The 15,933-nt window shown below is 35.6% G+C and overlaps 5 protein-coding genes across 14 annotated transcripts; 1 reads left to right on the forward strand and 4 right to left on the reverse strand.

Annotated features, from left to right (window-relative positions):
- Positions 1 to 110: 110 nt before the first annotated feature.
- On the reverse strand, positions 111 to 6,088 carry LOC109124704 (6-phosphofructo-2-kinase/fructose-2,6-bisphosphatase). Of its 9 annotated transcripts, none has more exons than XM_010477162.3 (24): positions 5,907 to 6,088; positions 5,606 to 5,802; positions 5,436 to 5,499; positions 5,009 to 5,301; positions 4,702 to 4,917; positions 4,407 to 4,607; positions 4,216 to 4,311; positions 3,924 to 4,022; positions 3,787 to 3,816; positions 3,645 to 3,698; positions 3,403 to 3,456; positions 3,256 to 3,333; positions 2,959 to 3,050; positions 2,821 to 2,878; positions 2,632 to 2,706; positions 2,466 to 2,513; positions 2,140 to 2,237; positions 1,866 to 1,941; positions 1,236 to 1,298; positions 1,051 to 1,142; positions 854 to 922; positions 710 to 773; positions 514 to 579; positions 111 to 419 (listed from the first exon to the last, which is right to left on the reverse strand). In XM_010477162.3, exons 1-24 carry the CDS (start codon positions 5,968 to 5,970, stop codon positions 342 to 344), a joined length of 2,325 nt encoding a protein of 774 aa, XP_010475464.2. In that variant the 5' UTR covers positions 5,971 to 6,088; the 3' UTR covers positions 111 to 341. The 9 variants fall into 9 exon arrangements, 6 of the variants coding, with proteins under 6 accessions (XP_010475464.2, XP_087353155.1, XP_087353159.1 ...); XM_087497029.1 differs by having other exon boundaries at positions 1,236 to 1,355; XM_087497033.1 differs by having other exon boundaries at positions 1,236 to 1,355; positions 4,120 to 4,311; positions 5,907 to 6,021.
- A 421-nt stretch (positions 6,089 to 6,509) lies between these two features.
- Positions 6,510 to 8,541, reverse strand: LOC147923275 (INCREASED PETAL GROWTH ANISOTROPY 1-like protein 1). 2 transcript variants are annotated; one of them, XR_015585700.1, is made up of 5 exons: positions 7,824 to 8,541; positions 7,357 to 7,681; positions 7,153 to 7,264; positions 6,919 to 7,050; positions 6,510 to 6,838 (listed from the first exon to the last, which is right to left on the reverse strand). XR_015585700.1 is itself a non-coding variant. In XM_087493809.1 (5 exons), exons 1-5 carry the CDS (start codon positions 8,358 to 8,360, stop codon positions 6,731 to 6,733), a joined length of 1,206 nt encoding a protein of 401 aa, XP_087349935.1. In that variant the 5' UTR covers positions 8,361 to 8,541; the 3' UTR covers positions 6,510 to 6,730. The 2 variants fall into 2 exon arrangements, 1 of the variants encoding a protein (XP_087349935.1); XM_087493809.1 differs by having other exon boundaries at positions 7,365 to 7,681.
- LOC104759102 (CST complex subunit STN1-like) lies at positions 8,238 to 11,335 on the forward strand. The gene is made up of 3 exons (XM_087493810.1): positions 8,238 to 8,353; positions 8,765 to 8,805; positions 10,686 to 11,335. Exon 3 carries the CDS (start codon positions 10,693 to 10,695, stop codon positions 11,167 to 11,169), a length of 477 nt encoding a protein of 158 aa, XP_087349936.1. The 5' UTR covers positions 8,238 to 8,353; positions 8,765 to 8,805; positions 10,686 to 10,692; the 3' UTR covers positions 11,170 to 11,335.
- An 870-nt stretch (positions 11,336 to 12,205) lies between these two features.
- On the reverse strand, positions 12,206 to 12,976 carry LOC147923276 (uncharacterized). Its single transcript, XM_087495177.1, has 2 exons — positions 12,967 to 12,976; positions 12,206 to 12,607 (listed from the first exon to the last, which is right to left on the reverse strand). The coding sequence occupies exons 1-2, from the start codon at positions 12,974 to 12,976 to the stop codon at positions 12,219 to 12,221; spliced, it is 399 nt and encodes a 132-aa protein (XP_087351303.1). The 3' UTR covers positions 12,206 to 12,218.
- A 286-nt stretch (positions 12,977 to 13,262) lies between these two features.
- On the reverse strand, positions 13,263 to 14,035 carry LOC104754879 (uncharacterized). The gene has a single exon (XM_010477164.3). It carries the CDS (start codon positions 13,927 to 13,929, stop codon positions 13,513 to 13,515), a length of 417 nt encoding a protein of 138 aa, XP_010475466.1. The 5' UTR covers positions 13,930 to 14,035; the 3' UTR covers positions 13,263 to 13,512.
- Positions 14,036 to 15,933: the final 1,898 nt, after the last annotated feature.

Raw genomic sequence — 15,933 nt, forward strand, 5'->3', positions numbered from 1 at the left:
AAATATTTCTAAAATTTAACTATATCACACTCAGAGATAACGGTTAATCAGTCTCGGTCATAACCCAAGGAACTGAACGGTATCCTAAAAATTAATCGACAAGACAGTAATTTCAGTTGTATCTGTAGTATTAAATTTAATTATTATGAAGAATATACGTATAACATTTTGAAATTACAGGACATTCGGGAGTATAAATAAAAATATTTGGTGGATAAATTAAGAACTGGGTTACCAAAATGCAGCCCAGAGATATCTGCAACCATACTCGCAGTGGTAAAATAAAAAAAACTTTAAGACTGAGAGCTGTCGAGATTTGTGGAAATAGTTGTTGTTTGGATTCAGTCCATGAGTTTATAACGCTTCTCTTGCACACCAGAAACTCCCATCTGTATCTCTATGATCGTGTGAAGTGGCATCTGTTCGAACATTCATAAATATTATTATGTATATGGCTTGCATCCAAAACTCTCTCAAAGCTTATCACTCATACATATTCTAATTCAGATTTACCTCGATCTGGGGTATTTCTTTGAGAGGACGATCCGCAAAATATGCATACAAGGCTCTCAGAACAGCCTGCATAAAAAATCATCAGAAAGAGGAAGATTAGAACTGAGTGACAAGTCAGAGGGTTCAACAGCAAAGTATAAGGTTTGTGGTTTTCTTTTTTCTTTTCAAAGTATTACAGTTTAAGCCGGAATATAACCTGGTGAGATATCACGACGACAGGAGCTCTTTGTCGTTCTAACTCAACGATCACAGGTTCAAGCCTGCATTTGTCAAGGAAGCAATATATTCTTGTGATTTAGTTTATGACTAAACTTAAAAGAAGAACAGGAGAAGAACGTACCGTTGAATTACATCAAGGTAGGACTCTCCACGAGGGTATCGGTATCGTAATTTGTCCTTTTGCCGAGATCTGCAGTCATATGCACCACAAGATGAGTTAGAGAAGTCTGATAGCTTATTGCCTGTTTCACGAGGGTATCGATGTCGCAACTAATAATGACGCTCTTTTACATATACAGATTTGACCAAGTCACTTACTCGTACTCTTCTGGCATGTTCTTCTTTACCTCTTCATATGTCATCCCATCGCAAACTCCAGCATTGATCTCGTCCAGGGCCCGCCATTGCACCTAAGATGAAAATATGAGAAATCGATTTCCTCGCAGCAAAATATTATACACCTCAAGAGCCAGAAGACATTCTCGCAGTAGGTAAACACCAACCTTGGGGAATCCGACAATGGAACTTGCTGTTAAGTTTGTTCTCTGAAGTGTACTGGTCCAAATCTGAGATAAATAACTTTTTTTTATTCCAGACCAACCAAGTATGGAACTGATTGATCCCTTGAGATCCCGTGCCAAAAGAGGCTTGAGTTAAATGAGTGGGATGGTGTACTAAATCTAAATTGATATTGTATCAACCAAGAATGATGGTCTCTCTTGATCCTGAGACACTTTCTATCACTGAATTCATCTGATTTAGAGTTTAACCCATTGGGAACAAAATGATTAAACGGAGGAAATGATTATCTAGGCAAAGCGAGGGAGAACTGCCTAACTATTGGTGCAAGAAATGCAGTGGCATGACATTATCCTACATCGATCAAGTAGTTAAGATATCAAATGTGTAACCTATAGATTCACCATTATAAACCAGCTATCACGGATAAGTTATACCAATTGGAAACGAAAGGGTTAGAGTTCGCAAAGGTTCAGTTCTTAACAGAAACTTCCAATTGAATTCTCAAATTGTGAAACGTGTTTCATTGTACCCAGGTCAAGTATCAAGTTTTCTTAAACACAATTTCTAATGCACCAAATTCCCACATATTGTAGCTTGTTTGTGGTACTTACCGAAGCAGCCTTTTCTGATTTAAGTCGCTTTTCAACAAAGCTGGCAAGTTTCTTTGCGTAAAGTTTTCCAGATTCACTGCGTTACAAAGTTGCAAAAGGTTATGAGAGACATATTTCTTCATTTAAACAAGAAAAACAAATTTGGATCAAAATAAGCATATCATGAGGTGATCTCACAAATGTGATGGATTCATAAGGAAATGTGATGGAAAACCAAAAAAAAAACACCGAAACAATCAAACAGAATTTGGAGGAAACAGAGCAGAGAACATACCTTATTACGCTATCTCCTCCAATTCTGCCTCTAACATTATCCATGCTTTCTCCATGCCGAGTGAGTAGTATTGGTCGTGGTGTGAGATGCGTATTCACCTAGAAGAAAAATCAGCGCCTTCAAAAATCTAAGATGTTGTGACCACTCTAAATTATATTCTATATCAGCCGATGAATGTTGAGTCTGTTGGCGATGGACACAGTGACCTATGCAAGTATATTACTTATAAGCTAATTTTGTGCATGTTGCCAATAGGCTAAAGACGTATCAATATAGAAAACAAGTAAGAGATATAGCCTATTGATTCTGAATTACGGATTTGTTACCAAGAAAAACACAATTCTCCCAGGAAGGTAACCACTAATATTGTTCACCTGCAACAAAAATAGAATAAAAGTCACAAAGAGTCAAAACCATCAAGTATCATATTGAGATTAAGATTACATGAAATAGCCATGTGAAACACCAAAACAGAATCAGATAGAGACATACTTGTATCTGTCCACCGTTCCCGCTGACCATATCAATCATTTTGATGTAAGAACCTTCTTCTACAGGCTCATAAACCTGGCAAAAAGAGTAAGCTCAACATTTGTATCAAGTACCAAGATAATAATGCAATAAAGCAAAGTTAGGTAAGCTTTTAAGAGACGTTAAGAAAGTGCAAGTTTGTATACCGACCCTCTCATAATTGGCTAAACGGTCTCTAAAGTCTCGTACTCCAGCTTCAAAATCCGTTCTGCAGAGTAGGATAAAACTTAGTTGACCCGTGAAGGAGAACGTAAAAATACAGTATAAGTTACGGAGTAAACATCGTACTCTTCTGAATAGTCAGGACTTTGCTGGATTTTAAGACGTATGTTCCTTTCAATAATGCGCTCATCATTGCATAGCGTTTCCAGAAAAATGATCTGCATAAGAGATAAAAGGTGAATCAGTTACGAAGGATAATTCCATATTCAATATTAGCCGAAGGTGGTCATGACAGCATTCTGGGCGCTGCATCAAAGCAATTCGTTGAAAATAAACACTACTAACCAATCATGCTCTTTACAGAAGAATAATCGTGCCATTTTATATGAGAAACATCATCACAGTATATCAAAGCTTCAATACCTTACACTTTCCTTCAGCCATTTTCATCAACATATTCCGTCGAACTCGTGTGCTATTAGTTGCATCAAAGATTCCAACCTACAGCCAAAAACTATTTACAATGCAAGATAAAAAAACCAGGAACTTACTTCTAACCAAGATACTTACTTGACCACCTTCCTGCATCCAAGCTATCATGTCCTCCATTGCAAGTGCTGCTACCTAGTGGCATGTGATATATTAAAACTATGTGCAAAGAAGAAGATAAACAGTGTTAACATTTACCAGTGAACAAAACACCTCCCAATATGACGAATTTAAGTTGAAAATATCATAAGAAAGATTTAGACGCACAAATTAGAAGACACAGTCGGAAAATGGCTTAACAAAATTGTTCAATTTTCATTTACCTCAGTCCGTGCCTCTACACCTTCAGGATTGTCAGCTCGGAAGAAGTCAGCACTCTACAAAAGACTCATTTGTTTTAAATCACAAATCATACAAAACGAGGACAGAAAATTGTAAAACCCTCGGTTTAAGAACCAGCCTTACCATGTTAACTCCAAGTTTAAGCCGTCGGTACTGCAAAGAAACGGAGCAGTGCTTGAGTCAATCTTTCCAACAAGGGTTGCGTTATGACAGGGTACGCTAAAACAATCAATGATCGTACCAACAAAATAATAGCTAACCTTTCCAACATTAAAATGTTTAGTATCATGTCCCAACCAGCGTAGATATCTTGTCAACTTTGCTGCAGTAAAAGTTTTTCCTCGAGCTGGCAAGCCAACCTGATACAATTTTGACGGGAACGGTGTGAAATAGAACATCCAGTCTCCTTTTTTTCATTTTTTTTTTCATTTACGTTTATAAGTTAAAGAAAATAACCAGCCACAACAACGTCCAGCTCCAACGGTCAAACTAGGAAACATATGCTAAACGACCTGTAAAAACTATGGACAACATCTTTGTGTCTAAAAATACCAGGACAATAGCTAGATGTCTATCTTCTTTCGGTCCAAGCATTTGATCAGCTACTGCTGCTGCGGCAACAGCTCCTGCAGCGGCTGGCATTGAATTCTAACATACAAAACGAATAAAAGGGTGAGAACAATATTAAAAAAATTCTTAAATTTCAGATGACCCCACTGAATAGAAACTAGCTCAGGCCAAACCTTGATTAGCTTGGTATCGACCAAAAAGGAGCTTGCGCTAATAGACTTGACTAGCCTAGGGGAGCCAACACCGCGGTCAACAAAGAGTCCCTTTTGACCATCTTTCTGCTGAAACGGTGAGAGTGTTCCCACTGACTTGGACTCAGCCTCTCCTGAAGCCGAATAGATATTTGAGGAATCGGGAACAATGATCGTCATTTCCTATGGGTGAGATGTATGGCAATGATTAAATAAGAAAGCCGGAAGTTAATTAATGGAGGATCTGCATCAACCAAGCAACTAATCAAAGTAGCACCTTTGCAGATGGAGATCCATCAACCCTATCATCAGAATCTTCAGAAATGTTTGGTGCTGTGTTTGTAGTCTTATCATTAAGAAAAGTACCAGAAGCTGAAAGAGATCGTGGATTCTCGGCATTGTCAGCCGCATAAACAAGGGACGAGTTTGCAGAAGGTGCAGGAGCTGGAACCTCATAATGCGCAAGATCGAGCTCCAAACTTTCTGAAGGACACTGCTATGATACATCAAACAAAGTTTTCATTTGTCAGGATTGACACAACCAAAAACATTACAGATAGATTGAATTGCGGATACTTACTTACCTCGACAGATTTTGGATCAGGATTAATGCTGACATCAGGACTTCCACGTACTGTAGAAAGCTGGAGGTTCTCCCTGTAAGCTCTCCAACTAGTAGCAAGATCAAATGGAGAAACTCTATCAGCTTTGATGAAGACTCGGAATTCAACAATCACATCACCTTCCAGCCTAAACAGAGCTAATCTAGCATCCCCTTGTAACGAACCACCAATAAGAAGCCTATTTTCACCCTCCTCCACTATGCAAGGCGTATTCCTGTTCTTTGGCTTCAACAAGAACTTGAAATCCAAAGTCTCTATACACGAAACCAAACCAAAAGAGTTGGTGCAGAAGCTTAGATTACAATTCACAGAAACACAGCAGCTTTGATTATAAACATAGGCTTCAAACTAAACGATCGCTAAACAAGTCCACCAAATAGAGTAATACCGTGATCAGGAGGAACAACGAAGCTCAGTTCCGACATTGACGCAGATTCACGTAGCATCGGAAGCTGTTAAATCAAAATTGGAAAAAAAAAAACGGACGACGCAGAAACGCAATCAAAATCCAGATGGATGAATCGGAAGTAAAGACGAAGAAAAAAAAGAGATGCTCACAGCTTTGGAAGGATCCCAGGAACCGATGAGGGAGAGAGAGCCGTAGACATGAGGAGTGAGCTCGCCTTCAACCTTAGAATTCTCCATTTTGAGTGAAACGTAGAGCTGACCTCCTCCGCCATTGGAACCATCGTCATCGTCCTCACTATTCTTCGATGCACTTGACCCCATCGAAACCACCGTCGCTGTTCTTCTTTCTGTTATTTTGATTTGAATTAATTTAATGAAGAGGAAGAAGAAAGAAAAAATCAAACGGATAATAAGAGATTGGAGAGCAAGGGAAGAAGAACCGAAGCCGCACCCTTCTTTTTTTTTTTTCCTTTTTCCGGAAAAAAATCGGTTGTCCTGATGAGTGAGTGGTACATTGGGATAACCGGATAAGATCAAATACGTGGTGGTTGGTTACTTGGTTTGGGTCATTACGGATCCGATAGTTTCGGAGCCGGGTCGGATTATATTATTTTATACTACTAGCTTGTACTTATAGGGCCTATGTTGCCGACTAAGATATTTTATTATAGCTTATACTTATTGGGCCTGTGTTGCCGACTAAGATATTTTATTACAGTGATCAGTGTCTTCTTCCTTGCTCTTTGAAATAGAGAGCCTTGTCGCTTCTACAGATCCTCAAAATAAAAAAAAATCACAAAAATCTGTCTTTTGAGTTTTGAGCGCCATTTAAATTTCTTCTTAAATTGGGTTTTAAGCGCCATGAATCTCGAAAAACTCAAACTGTGAAAAATCGATGGGTGATGATTGAAGAAAACTGCCGAGGTATGTTCATCGCTTCTTTTCTTGTTCTGTTTTTCGTCTTCGCCAGTGGGTTTATTAAACATTGACATGAGTAGTAATCTGGAATTGAGAATGGGCTTTGTGTTTTTGCTAGTTGCATTGGAAAACTATAGGATAAACAAGATATACTTAGGCATATCAAATAATTTAGTCCTCCTACTACTTACATACATATCTAATGCGTAATCTCAAAAGCTATAGATTACAACATGGTTCCCTTCTCTTAGTCATTTGCACACCACCACACAAGTCTTTTATACTCAAATTCATAACAAAGCTAGATTTTTTTTTTTTTATCAGAGATGTGTCAACAGTTTTGTTTACATCCTTTTTTTATCTTCTGTGTTCACTTGTAGTAGTAGTAGTAGTAGTAGTAGTAGTAGTGATCTTCTTTAGCTCATTAAATACGCGTAATGTCTCTCCGTCAAAACCTCCAGCAAACTGAATTGAATTGTTTGTTGTTAGTAAATAACCAAATAGATATGAACAAAGCTTGTTTATAGCAGATTAGTTTAATCTACCTGGTGTATTGTGTAGGCAAATCGAACCCCTTGAAGCATAAGAATTCCTTCTTTAGCGCTTCCGTTTGATTGCAGTTCGTTGGTTATTCGCTTCATGTACTCCTGAGCTAGCCTCAGCGAGCTGTATTTTAGCTGAAACAAGGTAAATCTTCTGTCAAAGTAGTGGTGTATGTATTTCAACGTATAGTGTTATTAGATTTCATCATAATCAGAATTAATTAGTCACGTAGCTACCTGTCCAATCAATCCTGTGTCGAGCATCCACTCCCACGGTATCTGAAAGTCCTTGTATCTCTTCCCTGTACTGTCTCTCATCTTCTCTGTGTTATTAACACTTTCCTCTAACCTGAAATTTTTTGAAGATTTTGAAAAGCCATTATTAACTCGTGTTATTTGATAAGATCAGGAAGTTGCTAGTAATTACTATATTCTTTATACATGCTCGCCTGTCTTGTAACGATTGAATCCTTTGCAAAGCCTGCGTCAGAGAATCCTTTGGATTGTCCTTGAATGACAAAATATCTGATTCAAGGCTCTTTAGTCTTTTGTAATTGCAAGCAGCCTCTCTTAGTGAATCTGCTTTGCGTTCTGGCCATTTAGGGAAATGCTTTAGGACTGCCCTTTCATCAACTAAAGAAGATAGTTCTTCGTCTATCCATTTCACAAATGTCTCCACTTCTGATATGTCTGTAAATGTTGCGGCCTCCACCTTACTTATCAAGATATGGATATGATCTCTGTGTCTGTCAGTGTCAGATTTAATCTGCAAATGCGCAAACACCGTTAGGAGATCTTTTCTTGCCCATGTTAAATCTGTTTTTCTAATGGTTTAGTAAATACTCTGCACCTAGATAATACTTTGTCTAAGTTATTTGTGGACAAAGTTTATACTTTACTGTACTTACATCTGAAAGATATTTGGAGCGATTCTCGATTTCACCAATCATGTTTTTGCTGAATGCAGGAGACATAGCTCCATTCTGATTGATCTTGTTCCCCATATGAGACTCTCTCTTCGTCAGGGCACGATAAAACTCTACAACTTCTGGAGCACGCCGTACAGATCTTTTTCCAAGTGTTGTCTTTGATGGAAGTGGTGGAGGTGGTGGTGGCTTTATTGCTGTAGACTGTGCTTGGACCATTGGCTTGGGATTTGGATTCCTGACCTCTTGACCCTTTGTGTTGGATTTGAGACTCTCTGAGGCTTTCAGGTTAGATCCGTCTGTATTGCCGCCATCATATGAGCTCTGCAACTTCTTCCATAACATTGATTTTCTCTCATTGTCATGTGCTTTAAGATTGCTTACTTGTGTTCTTAGGCGAGCGACTTCTTGACGCAGCTCGTGGTTTTCCTTCTCCAGCTTATCATTCTTCATTAGAGAAGCTTGAAGCTCCTTCACCAGACGCATGAGATCCGAATCATCTTCTCCATTTGGTAACATTTCTATGTATCCTCTTGTTATAGTGGTATGTGAGTTTGCTTTTCTTTGAGGGGAAATTTTATCTCCTTTTTATGACATGCCTCTTTAAATTACTTCCCAATGAAGCATTATAGACTCACCTAAACCTTTGATGTTCACTTTTGCGTGTGGTTAATTGCAAATTACAGTGAAGCCATAAAACAAGACTATCCTCTTGTGTGAACCCTTCTTTTCTAATGATCTCCTAGCTTCGTAGTTGCACAGCACTGAGCTGGAATCGAACCTAGAATAATACTGCGTATATACGGCCTAAGCTCTTTTGTGTTGGAAACTAAAGTCATCATCTTGAATGATTATATTCATGCTTTGATGCGCATCGTTTGTCTAATTACTCTTATTACTTTGCTCTTTTTTCTAAATTGCAGATTAAGTTAGAAGATCCTCTGGGTCCGCAAATAAGTCACAGGTAAGCAAATACTTTACTTAGCCTTCCTAATCACATAAAAACACATAGATAAGATAATTAATTATGTTGAAGCTTCATTAGCTTCTCTTTTTTTTTGGTCAAGGAAGCTTCATTAGCTTTTAGTTCATAAGGAATTGAACCATTAGGTACGCGGTATGGCTTACCTCCCAAGTAATAGTCATATGCGCAAGAAGTTTCGTGTCTCATTCTCTCACCCACTTTAAATCCACCTCGTACGTCCACGTATGAGTTCTTTAGATCGCTTTTTCTAGTATATCTTTCGTAGCGTCATGGTCATGGACTTAGCTTTAACTTTTTTTTCCTCTTGCTCTAACTTAATAAATTGATTTCACTAGTGTATACAAAACTACACTTCTTTTTTTTTTGTTTAGAAATACACAAATTGGAATCAGGACATAGAGTACTCAAGTATATTAATATAAGTGACAGTCCAGGAGTCCAGATCACTAGTGTTTTTTTGGTTCTGTTTAATTTATCAAAGAAGAAACTGAAAAAGGTGTTGATTTCTTTTGTAAATGGTAATCAACTGTCCTTGATGCATTTAACTTGTGGACTTTATTATTCTCTGCATCTGAAGCAAAGGTAAACTCGAAAATGACATCGCACCATACAATAGTTTCTCCTACTCTTACCCAAAAAAAAAAAAGAAAAAAAAAACGAGTTATGCATTGTCTGTTAACTGTGTCTAATTCATTGAAATCTTGGTTAGTGCTGCTCTGCATCATATAGTAAGAACTCAAAATTGTCATCTATCATGCTATGGTTTCTTTACTGCAGTACCTTCTAATTCTCAAGAAGGTTAAGTAAATCACCTATAAAGCATAGATTCTATAATAATCATCTATCTTAACATTTTTGAAGTACATTTTTGTGCCATCCTCTCTTATCTTTGTATCCAAACAAGTTCCAACTAAATTCTCTACAATCCTTACAACCAAACACAATCATTTCCGTATTTGATAATATTAATTTCCTAAAATCTATCTACCTAATTTAAAGCAATATGTTATAATAAAATAGAATTCTCCTTTCACTTTTATTTAATCTTACATTTAATTATTTGAATTACTACTTAATACATAAAGTTAATAAAATTTTAGATTTTTTTCAGCATATGATGTAATTTGAATTTTTATAAACGGATATATATTTAAAAAATTGTTTTAGGATTTTTGTAACCAAACAAGTATTTCCAAATATATATTATTTTACATTTGAGTTATTTTAATATATAATGAATATTTACAATTAAAATTTAAAATAACACGCAATAAAATTATATTGTGCGAATGATTTGGATCAATATGAATATAAATTTAGTTATCATTAATTTGGTGTTACACAAATAGTTTATCATTTCATTATTTTGCTAACATTATCAATATTAGAATATTAGATATGTTAAATTGAGAACAAATTATTTTGCGGTAAACTATGGGTTAAATCCTATAATTAACAGTCACATACAATTATATAATATTACATTAAACAAAACTAATACATAAATGTAATTTAAATTTTGATCTATTTGTTATAAACATTTGACTGTTAATTTCTTTAGAATGTACGGGGTTATTGATTTATAAAACAAACAAAAAAATAAAAGAAATGGACTCGTGGTGTACCACGGGATAAATCCTAGTTTGGTTACGGAAATTAACACCTCCATAATAAAAACAAGTACTCTACCAAAAAAGTAATAAAACAGTTTGTATATGAAAAAAAAGTTTTATAATGATTTTGATTTTTTTAACTGCTTGCACACTGTACTTGAGGCATTCTAAATTTTATAAACAATTAATTCAGTTTCCTTTATCCAATATGCAAATTGTTCATCTTTTTTTTATTTTTTTCTTCAGCCCAGCCATGGATCGATCACTCTTAAACATACACGCTAAACTCGTGGCGCGTGACATCCACTGCCTGACACAGTCGCCTACAGAATCCAACTCTTTCTCTTTAGTTGGCAGCGGGGCGTTTGTCTCACGCGTGGAGACAGTGGGCACAATCGTCTCTCGCGACCTGACCCCTAAGTTCCTAAAGTTCGACGTCGACGATGGCACCGGCTGCGTCACGTGCATCCTCTGGCTCAACCAGCTCTCCTCTTCTTACTTCTCCCGGTGGGATCCAGCCACGATTCTGCTCCTCGCAAGGGCTGCGCGGAAACAAGCCGCAAATATCAGAATTGGAGCCGTGGCTCGTGTTCGCGGTCGCGTTGGCTCGTATAGAGGAGTGATGCAGATCACGGCTACTGTTGTGGTGGTCGAGAGAGACCCGAACGCGGAGATCTTGCACTGGTTGGAGTGTTTAAGGCTCCGTCCAAGTTATCGTATTCAAAGTTAATTAACTCTTTTTTTTTTTTTTTGGTTCAAGTCAATCAATAGTTAATTAAGAGAGATTATTACAAGTGTCAACCCTAACCCTAACTCATGAAGCAACCAGTTTGATCATATATACTTAAATATTGTGGCAAATTTAAATTGAGAATGGAAGGGTAGATAAAACTAAATTATTTTCATTATCAACCATATCAGCACCTTCGACATGACATGAGTTTTTTTTCTTCTCTAAACTGTGTCAACTACATTGATATATGCATATGCAGTCAATTATATGATACAATACTTCTCTAAATCATCAATGAGTCTTATTTCCTCTATATTCTTTAAATAGAAACTGAAACTGATCAGAACCTTCAAACATATTTTTACAAACCTAGCTATTGGGAGCATGTGACCATCTGCCGTGGCGTGTCTTGACTACCTTTCAAGCGTGTTGTGGTGATTACTGTTTTGGGTAGTTATAAGCAAGTATTGGGCATACCTTGAGTGTGTATGTGGTGTATGTCTCATATATACCTGACATAATTAATAATAACTTTTTTTTTCCTTTCGGTCTTGGAACATGTCATGCATGTACTGCTTCTTCATCTCGAGTCTTGTGATCATCATCATCATGGATAATTTAATTGAGCGGCTGCATCTTAACTCTTGGATCTTGAGGATAGATTATGCGGAGCTAATCGATCTTGGTTTTGCAACGTACGTACGTATACATGACATTTTTGGTTTTCGTTCCTTAGTTCAATACTTCAATATAATAATTAACCAAACTGAAAATATTCAAAATGCCCACTCCAACATTTAATTATATATTGGTTCGAATATTTAATTTCTGCTATTATGGATTTCATTAATAATAATATGTTTTGCTAAAACATCAATTGGTGTCTGAATACGAAATCCATTTTAATTCGATAATATGGTTTGAGTCTTTTTTTGAGACTATATATACAAACCCCATAATGGACAACTTAGACAGACCTACTAGTACTTTACCGTTGGCTCCAAATCAATCTCAGACCAAACTAAACCGGACCTCATACATAATCCTTATGCAACCAAGATTAAACCACCTAAAACCCATAAACTCATCCGACCGACCGAACACCCTGCCCCCAGAAGATTCCTGCTGCCGCTTGAATAATGCGGAGCCCCAACCGGAAAGATTCTACGTCTCCCGCCGCGTGATCTGCTTCGACTGCTGCTGCTGCTGCCACCACCACGTCCTCTTCCCCTGCTGCTTCGGATAACGACAGCTGATTCCGGAGACTTTGCTTCAAACCCAACAACAACATCATCCGGCTTGGTGGCATTGAAAGAAGGGAGAGTCTTGTTCTTGTTGTTCGTAGCAACGGAGGAAGGTCGTGAGCTAATGGAAGGATATGTGTGCTGAAAGATGAAGAGAATGTACAACAGAACAACGATGTATTTCTCATTTTCTTTTGCTTATGTGTCTTCTCACTTCTCTCTCACCTTTCCCTTTTGCTCTCTAGCTATTTATATTCATTTCGTTTCTATAATTATTTCTTTTCTTACAGAGATAAAAAAAAAACAACAACTTACATATTTTTTTTTTTTTCCAGGGCAAAAAAAAACTGTATTTACATAATCAATTGAAAAAAGGATATATTTGAAAAGAGAACAAAACGCTTATATATATATAAGAAAAACAAGTACTTTGCTCACTACTTTTCCTAAACATCATTAAAACAAACAAAACGATTATTAAAAAAAAAAGTTAAAAACTAATTAAGATTTCAGATTGAGAAGCTCTTCCAATTTGATAGAGAAAACAGACCGATCACCATGAGGTTTCAGCACATCGATTACCTCTAAACAAATTTGTTTCGAAATAATCAAGTCAATATTAATTATAAATATTAGTCATGTGGTGATAGATATAGAGCAATTAATTTTCGCCCAAACGAGGGCTTCAAACATATATTGCCGCTTGATCTATATATGTTGTTCGTTTATGTGTTTTTTTTGTTTGGTCTAAAACAAATAAGCATAGTTCATAGTTGGTTTACAAGATATGTCAAACGGTGAGGTTTAAAATGTTAGCGTTGGAATTATATACGCGCTTTTAATATATTTAAGTTTAAAACTACACAATATATTTTATTTCTCCCTTTACAAACGCTATACTAAAAAAATAATTACACATCAAGGCTAAGGATTGCTTTCTACAATAAATTTACAATGCCCTATCAAAAAAAAAAAAATTACAATGCAGACCTTACTTACAGTTGGGCCCAAATAAATTTCAGACCAGACCAGATCGCACATTAAATGTAAACGTTATAAAATCAATAAATTAAATGGCAAACAAATACTCTGGCAACTACTGAACCAAGAATAAGCCGGTTAACACTGATGATAAAGCTAACCAACCGACCGCACGCGCTGTTCCTTGAAGATTCCTATTGCCGCTTGATCTATGCGATCCTACCGACCCACTACGACCCGTATAAACCGGAATCCATGGCCGGCTAGGGCTTTTACTCCTGCCACCTCCCCTGCTGCCACCGCCGCCACGTCCTCCACCACCGCCTCCTTTTTTGATGACGACAGCTAATTCCAGAGCCTTTCCTTCCAACCCAACAACGTCTGACTTTAATGAGTCGTCATTCAAAGGAAGAGCCTCGTGGTTCGTACCAACTGAGGAAGGTCGTGATGAACTCACGGAATGAAAATGGTGCAGAAGAAGAAAGACAAAGAGAGTGTACAAAACCAACGATGATGTTCTTTTCACACCCATTTCTTTTGTTTCTGTGTTGTTTCTGTGTGTAATTTGATCTCACTTCCCCCTATTGATCTCCCTCTATTTATATAGATTTTGTTTCCATTGTCAGAAAAAAAAAAAAAAAAAAACGCGGCACAAGTGGTTGCCAGTTTCGACGTAGTCTCTTATGAAGCTGCCACGAAGATAACTAATAATATAATCTATATATACATTTTTGGAGATTTAGCTAATAAATCCTAGAGTTAGAATCTATTTACAAGTATGCTATTAGCATTAACTATTAATTTATTTTTTCATTTAATTTATTAATATTAAATTTCAATTTTTAAAAACAAGATTTCTCATCTTAATAAAATTTCCAAAACAATAGGAATCACTCCTTTTAACATCTATATTAACATTTTTGAAGTACATTTTGGTTTATACCCTTTAAGTTTTACTTATTTAATTTTTTTTTACAACATTAACCCCTAAAACAATTTCATAAATAACATTGCAGAGAAACTCAAATACTAAATTTTCTTGAATTGACCAATATTTGTTACATTTATTGTCATAAAATCTTAACAAACATCTATACATTCCAATTTTTCCAAAAACAATTCTACCCATTAAAGTTTAAACCCATTAAATCTCCACAACTATTTTTATGGATGCTAGAATCTCTCAAATTTAAATGATATACAACAGATTTTCCATAACAAAATTTTACAATCTGTATAATTATATCTATTAATAAATTTCCTAAACCGAAAATCCAATTATAAAATGTCACATTAAATATGTTGAAAACCTCCCATATAATTTGATTTATTTTTTATTTTTTGAGAAATTACCAAAAAAATTGAAATTCTATTAATTATCATTAACTATATATACTGACATGGAAAAATTATAAACTTTAAAAATATGCTAATTTGGTAAAACAATTAACATAATTAAACTTGATAAAAAAACTTATTTTGATTTTTTTTTTTTACGCAACAACTTATTTTGATTTTGGTGAGACGGGTTGGCATTAATCCCATATAGGGAGTTAAGTGATTCTTTTTTAAACACTTTTAGATGTGTACCAAGAAATAAATGTATTATTAGACTATACATATACCACACGGGTTAAAACCTTGAAAACACTACAAAATCCTATACTTTGAATACTTATATCAAATACCTGTAAAATTTTATATTTTTAAAATTAATAAAACAATAATAAAATAACAAATAAATACAATATAAACTTAAAAATTTTAAAGTTAAAAATATTATCCCGCGGTGTACCGCGGGTTAAATCCTAGTACTTATGTACATTTGAACTTTATTTTAAACAATATAGATTTCATGAAGGACCAAAAATATAAAATAAGACTAAAAGTAATGTTAACAAAATAAATAAGGATAGAAGGGTTTTGGAGTTAGTTCTCGTAGGATCAATAGAATTAACCCATCAGAAAATCGTTTCTATTATTTGGTATATTTTTGCTCTAATATGTAGTTTGTCGACTAAAACAACCATTGAGCTACCACTGGCTGGTCCATTAGCCAAATTCCTACATTCGTAGGAAGCGGGACTCGATCTCTGATGTGATGGTGCTTTCTACAAATGGATTTACTTCCTGCCACTGCACTAATGTCACTTCACTATATTTGACACATTTTATGTCAACAAAATCTTAATTTTTTCTCCAAATTTGAATATTATGAAATTATTCATTTCATATTTCATAATATATTAAAAATGATATTTTATCTAAAACAATCTAAGTGTGCTTAAAATTAGCACTGCAACCAAGTTATTGTTATTTTCCTTAAAGTATAAATTTTAGATAAGAGTAGACAAAAGTGAAAACAGAAAAAAATTTCTTCTTTTAGGGTTACATATCACTTATATATAAAAGTATAAGTAACCTGTCATAATTTTAGTGGATTCTTTTTTTTTCTGTTCATCTAAATGACTGTTGTAAAAATAGTTGATATGTTTGTGTATCTATCCAGTTAAAAAGGGTATCATAAAATCCAAGC

This window comes from Camelina sativa, chromosome 17, assembly GCF_030686135.1.
Source record: "Camelina sativa cultivar CO46 ecotype springtype chromosome 17, ASM3068613v1".
In the NCBI taxonomy this organism is placed as follows: Eukaryota; Viridiplantae; Streptophyta; class Magnoliopsida; order Brassicales; family Brassicaceae; genus Camelina; species Camelina sativa.

Bases quoted from the DNA above. Each gene is read 5' to 3' on its own strand.
- LOC109124704 (XM_087497029.1), bottom strand. From the start codon at position 5,970: ATGTACCACTCACTCATCAGGACAACCGATTTTTTTCCGGAAAAAGGA. The intron at 5,302-5,435 runs GTATTACTCTAT...TTTCGTGTATAG, and splicing joins CGTTGTTCCTCCTGATCACG to AGACTTTGGATTTCAAGTTC. The intron at 923-1,050 runs GTAAGTGACTTG...ATATGACTGCAG, and splicing joins AACATGCCAGAAGAGTACGA to ATCTCGGCAAAAGGACAAAT.
- LOC147923275 (XM_087493809.1), bottom strand. From the start codon at position 8,360: ATGTTACCAAATGGAGAAGATGATTCGGATCTCATGCGTCTGGTGAAG. The intron at 7,682-7,823 runs GTAAGTACAGTA...GCGCATTTGCAG, and splicing joins GCTCCAAATATCTTTCAGAT to ATTAAATCTGACACTGACAG. The intron at 6,839-6,918 runs GTAGATTAAACT...AATTCAATTCAG, and splicing joins TTGCCTACACAATACACCAG to TTTGCTGGAGGTTTTGACGG.
- LOC104759102 (XM_087493810.1), top strand. From the start codon at position 10,693: ATGGATCGATCACTCTTAAACATACACGCTAAACTCGTGGCGCGTGAC.
- LOC104754879 (XM_010477164.3), bottom strand. From the start codon at position 13,929: ATGGGTGTGAAAAGAACATCATCGTTGGTTTTGTACACTCTCTTTGTC.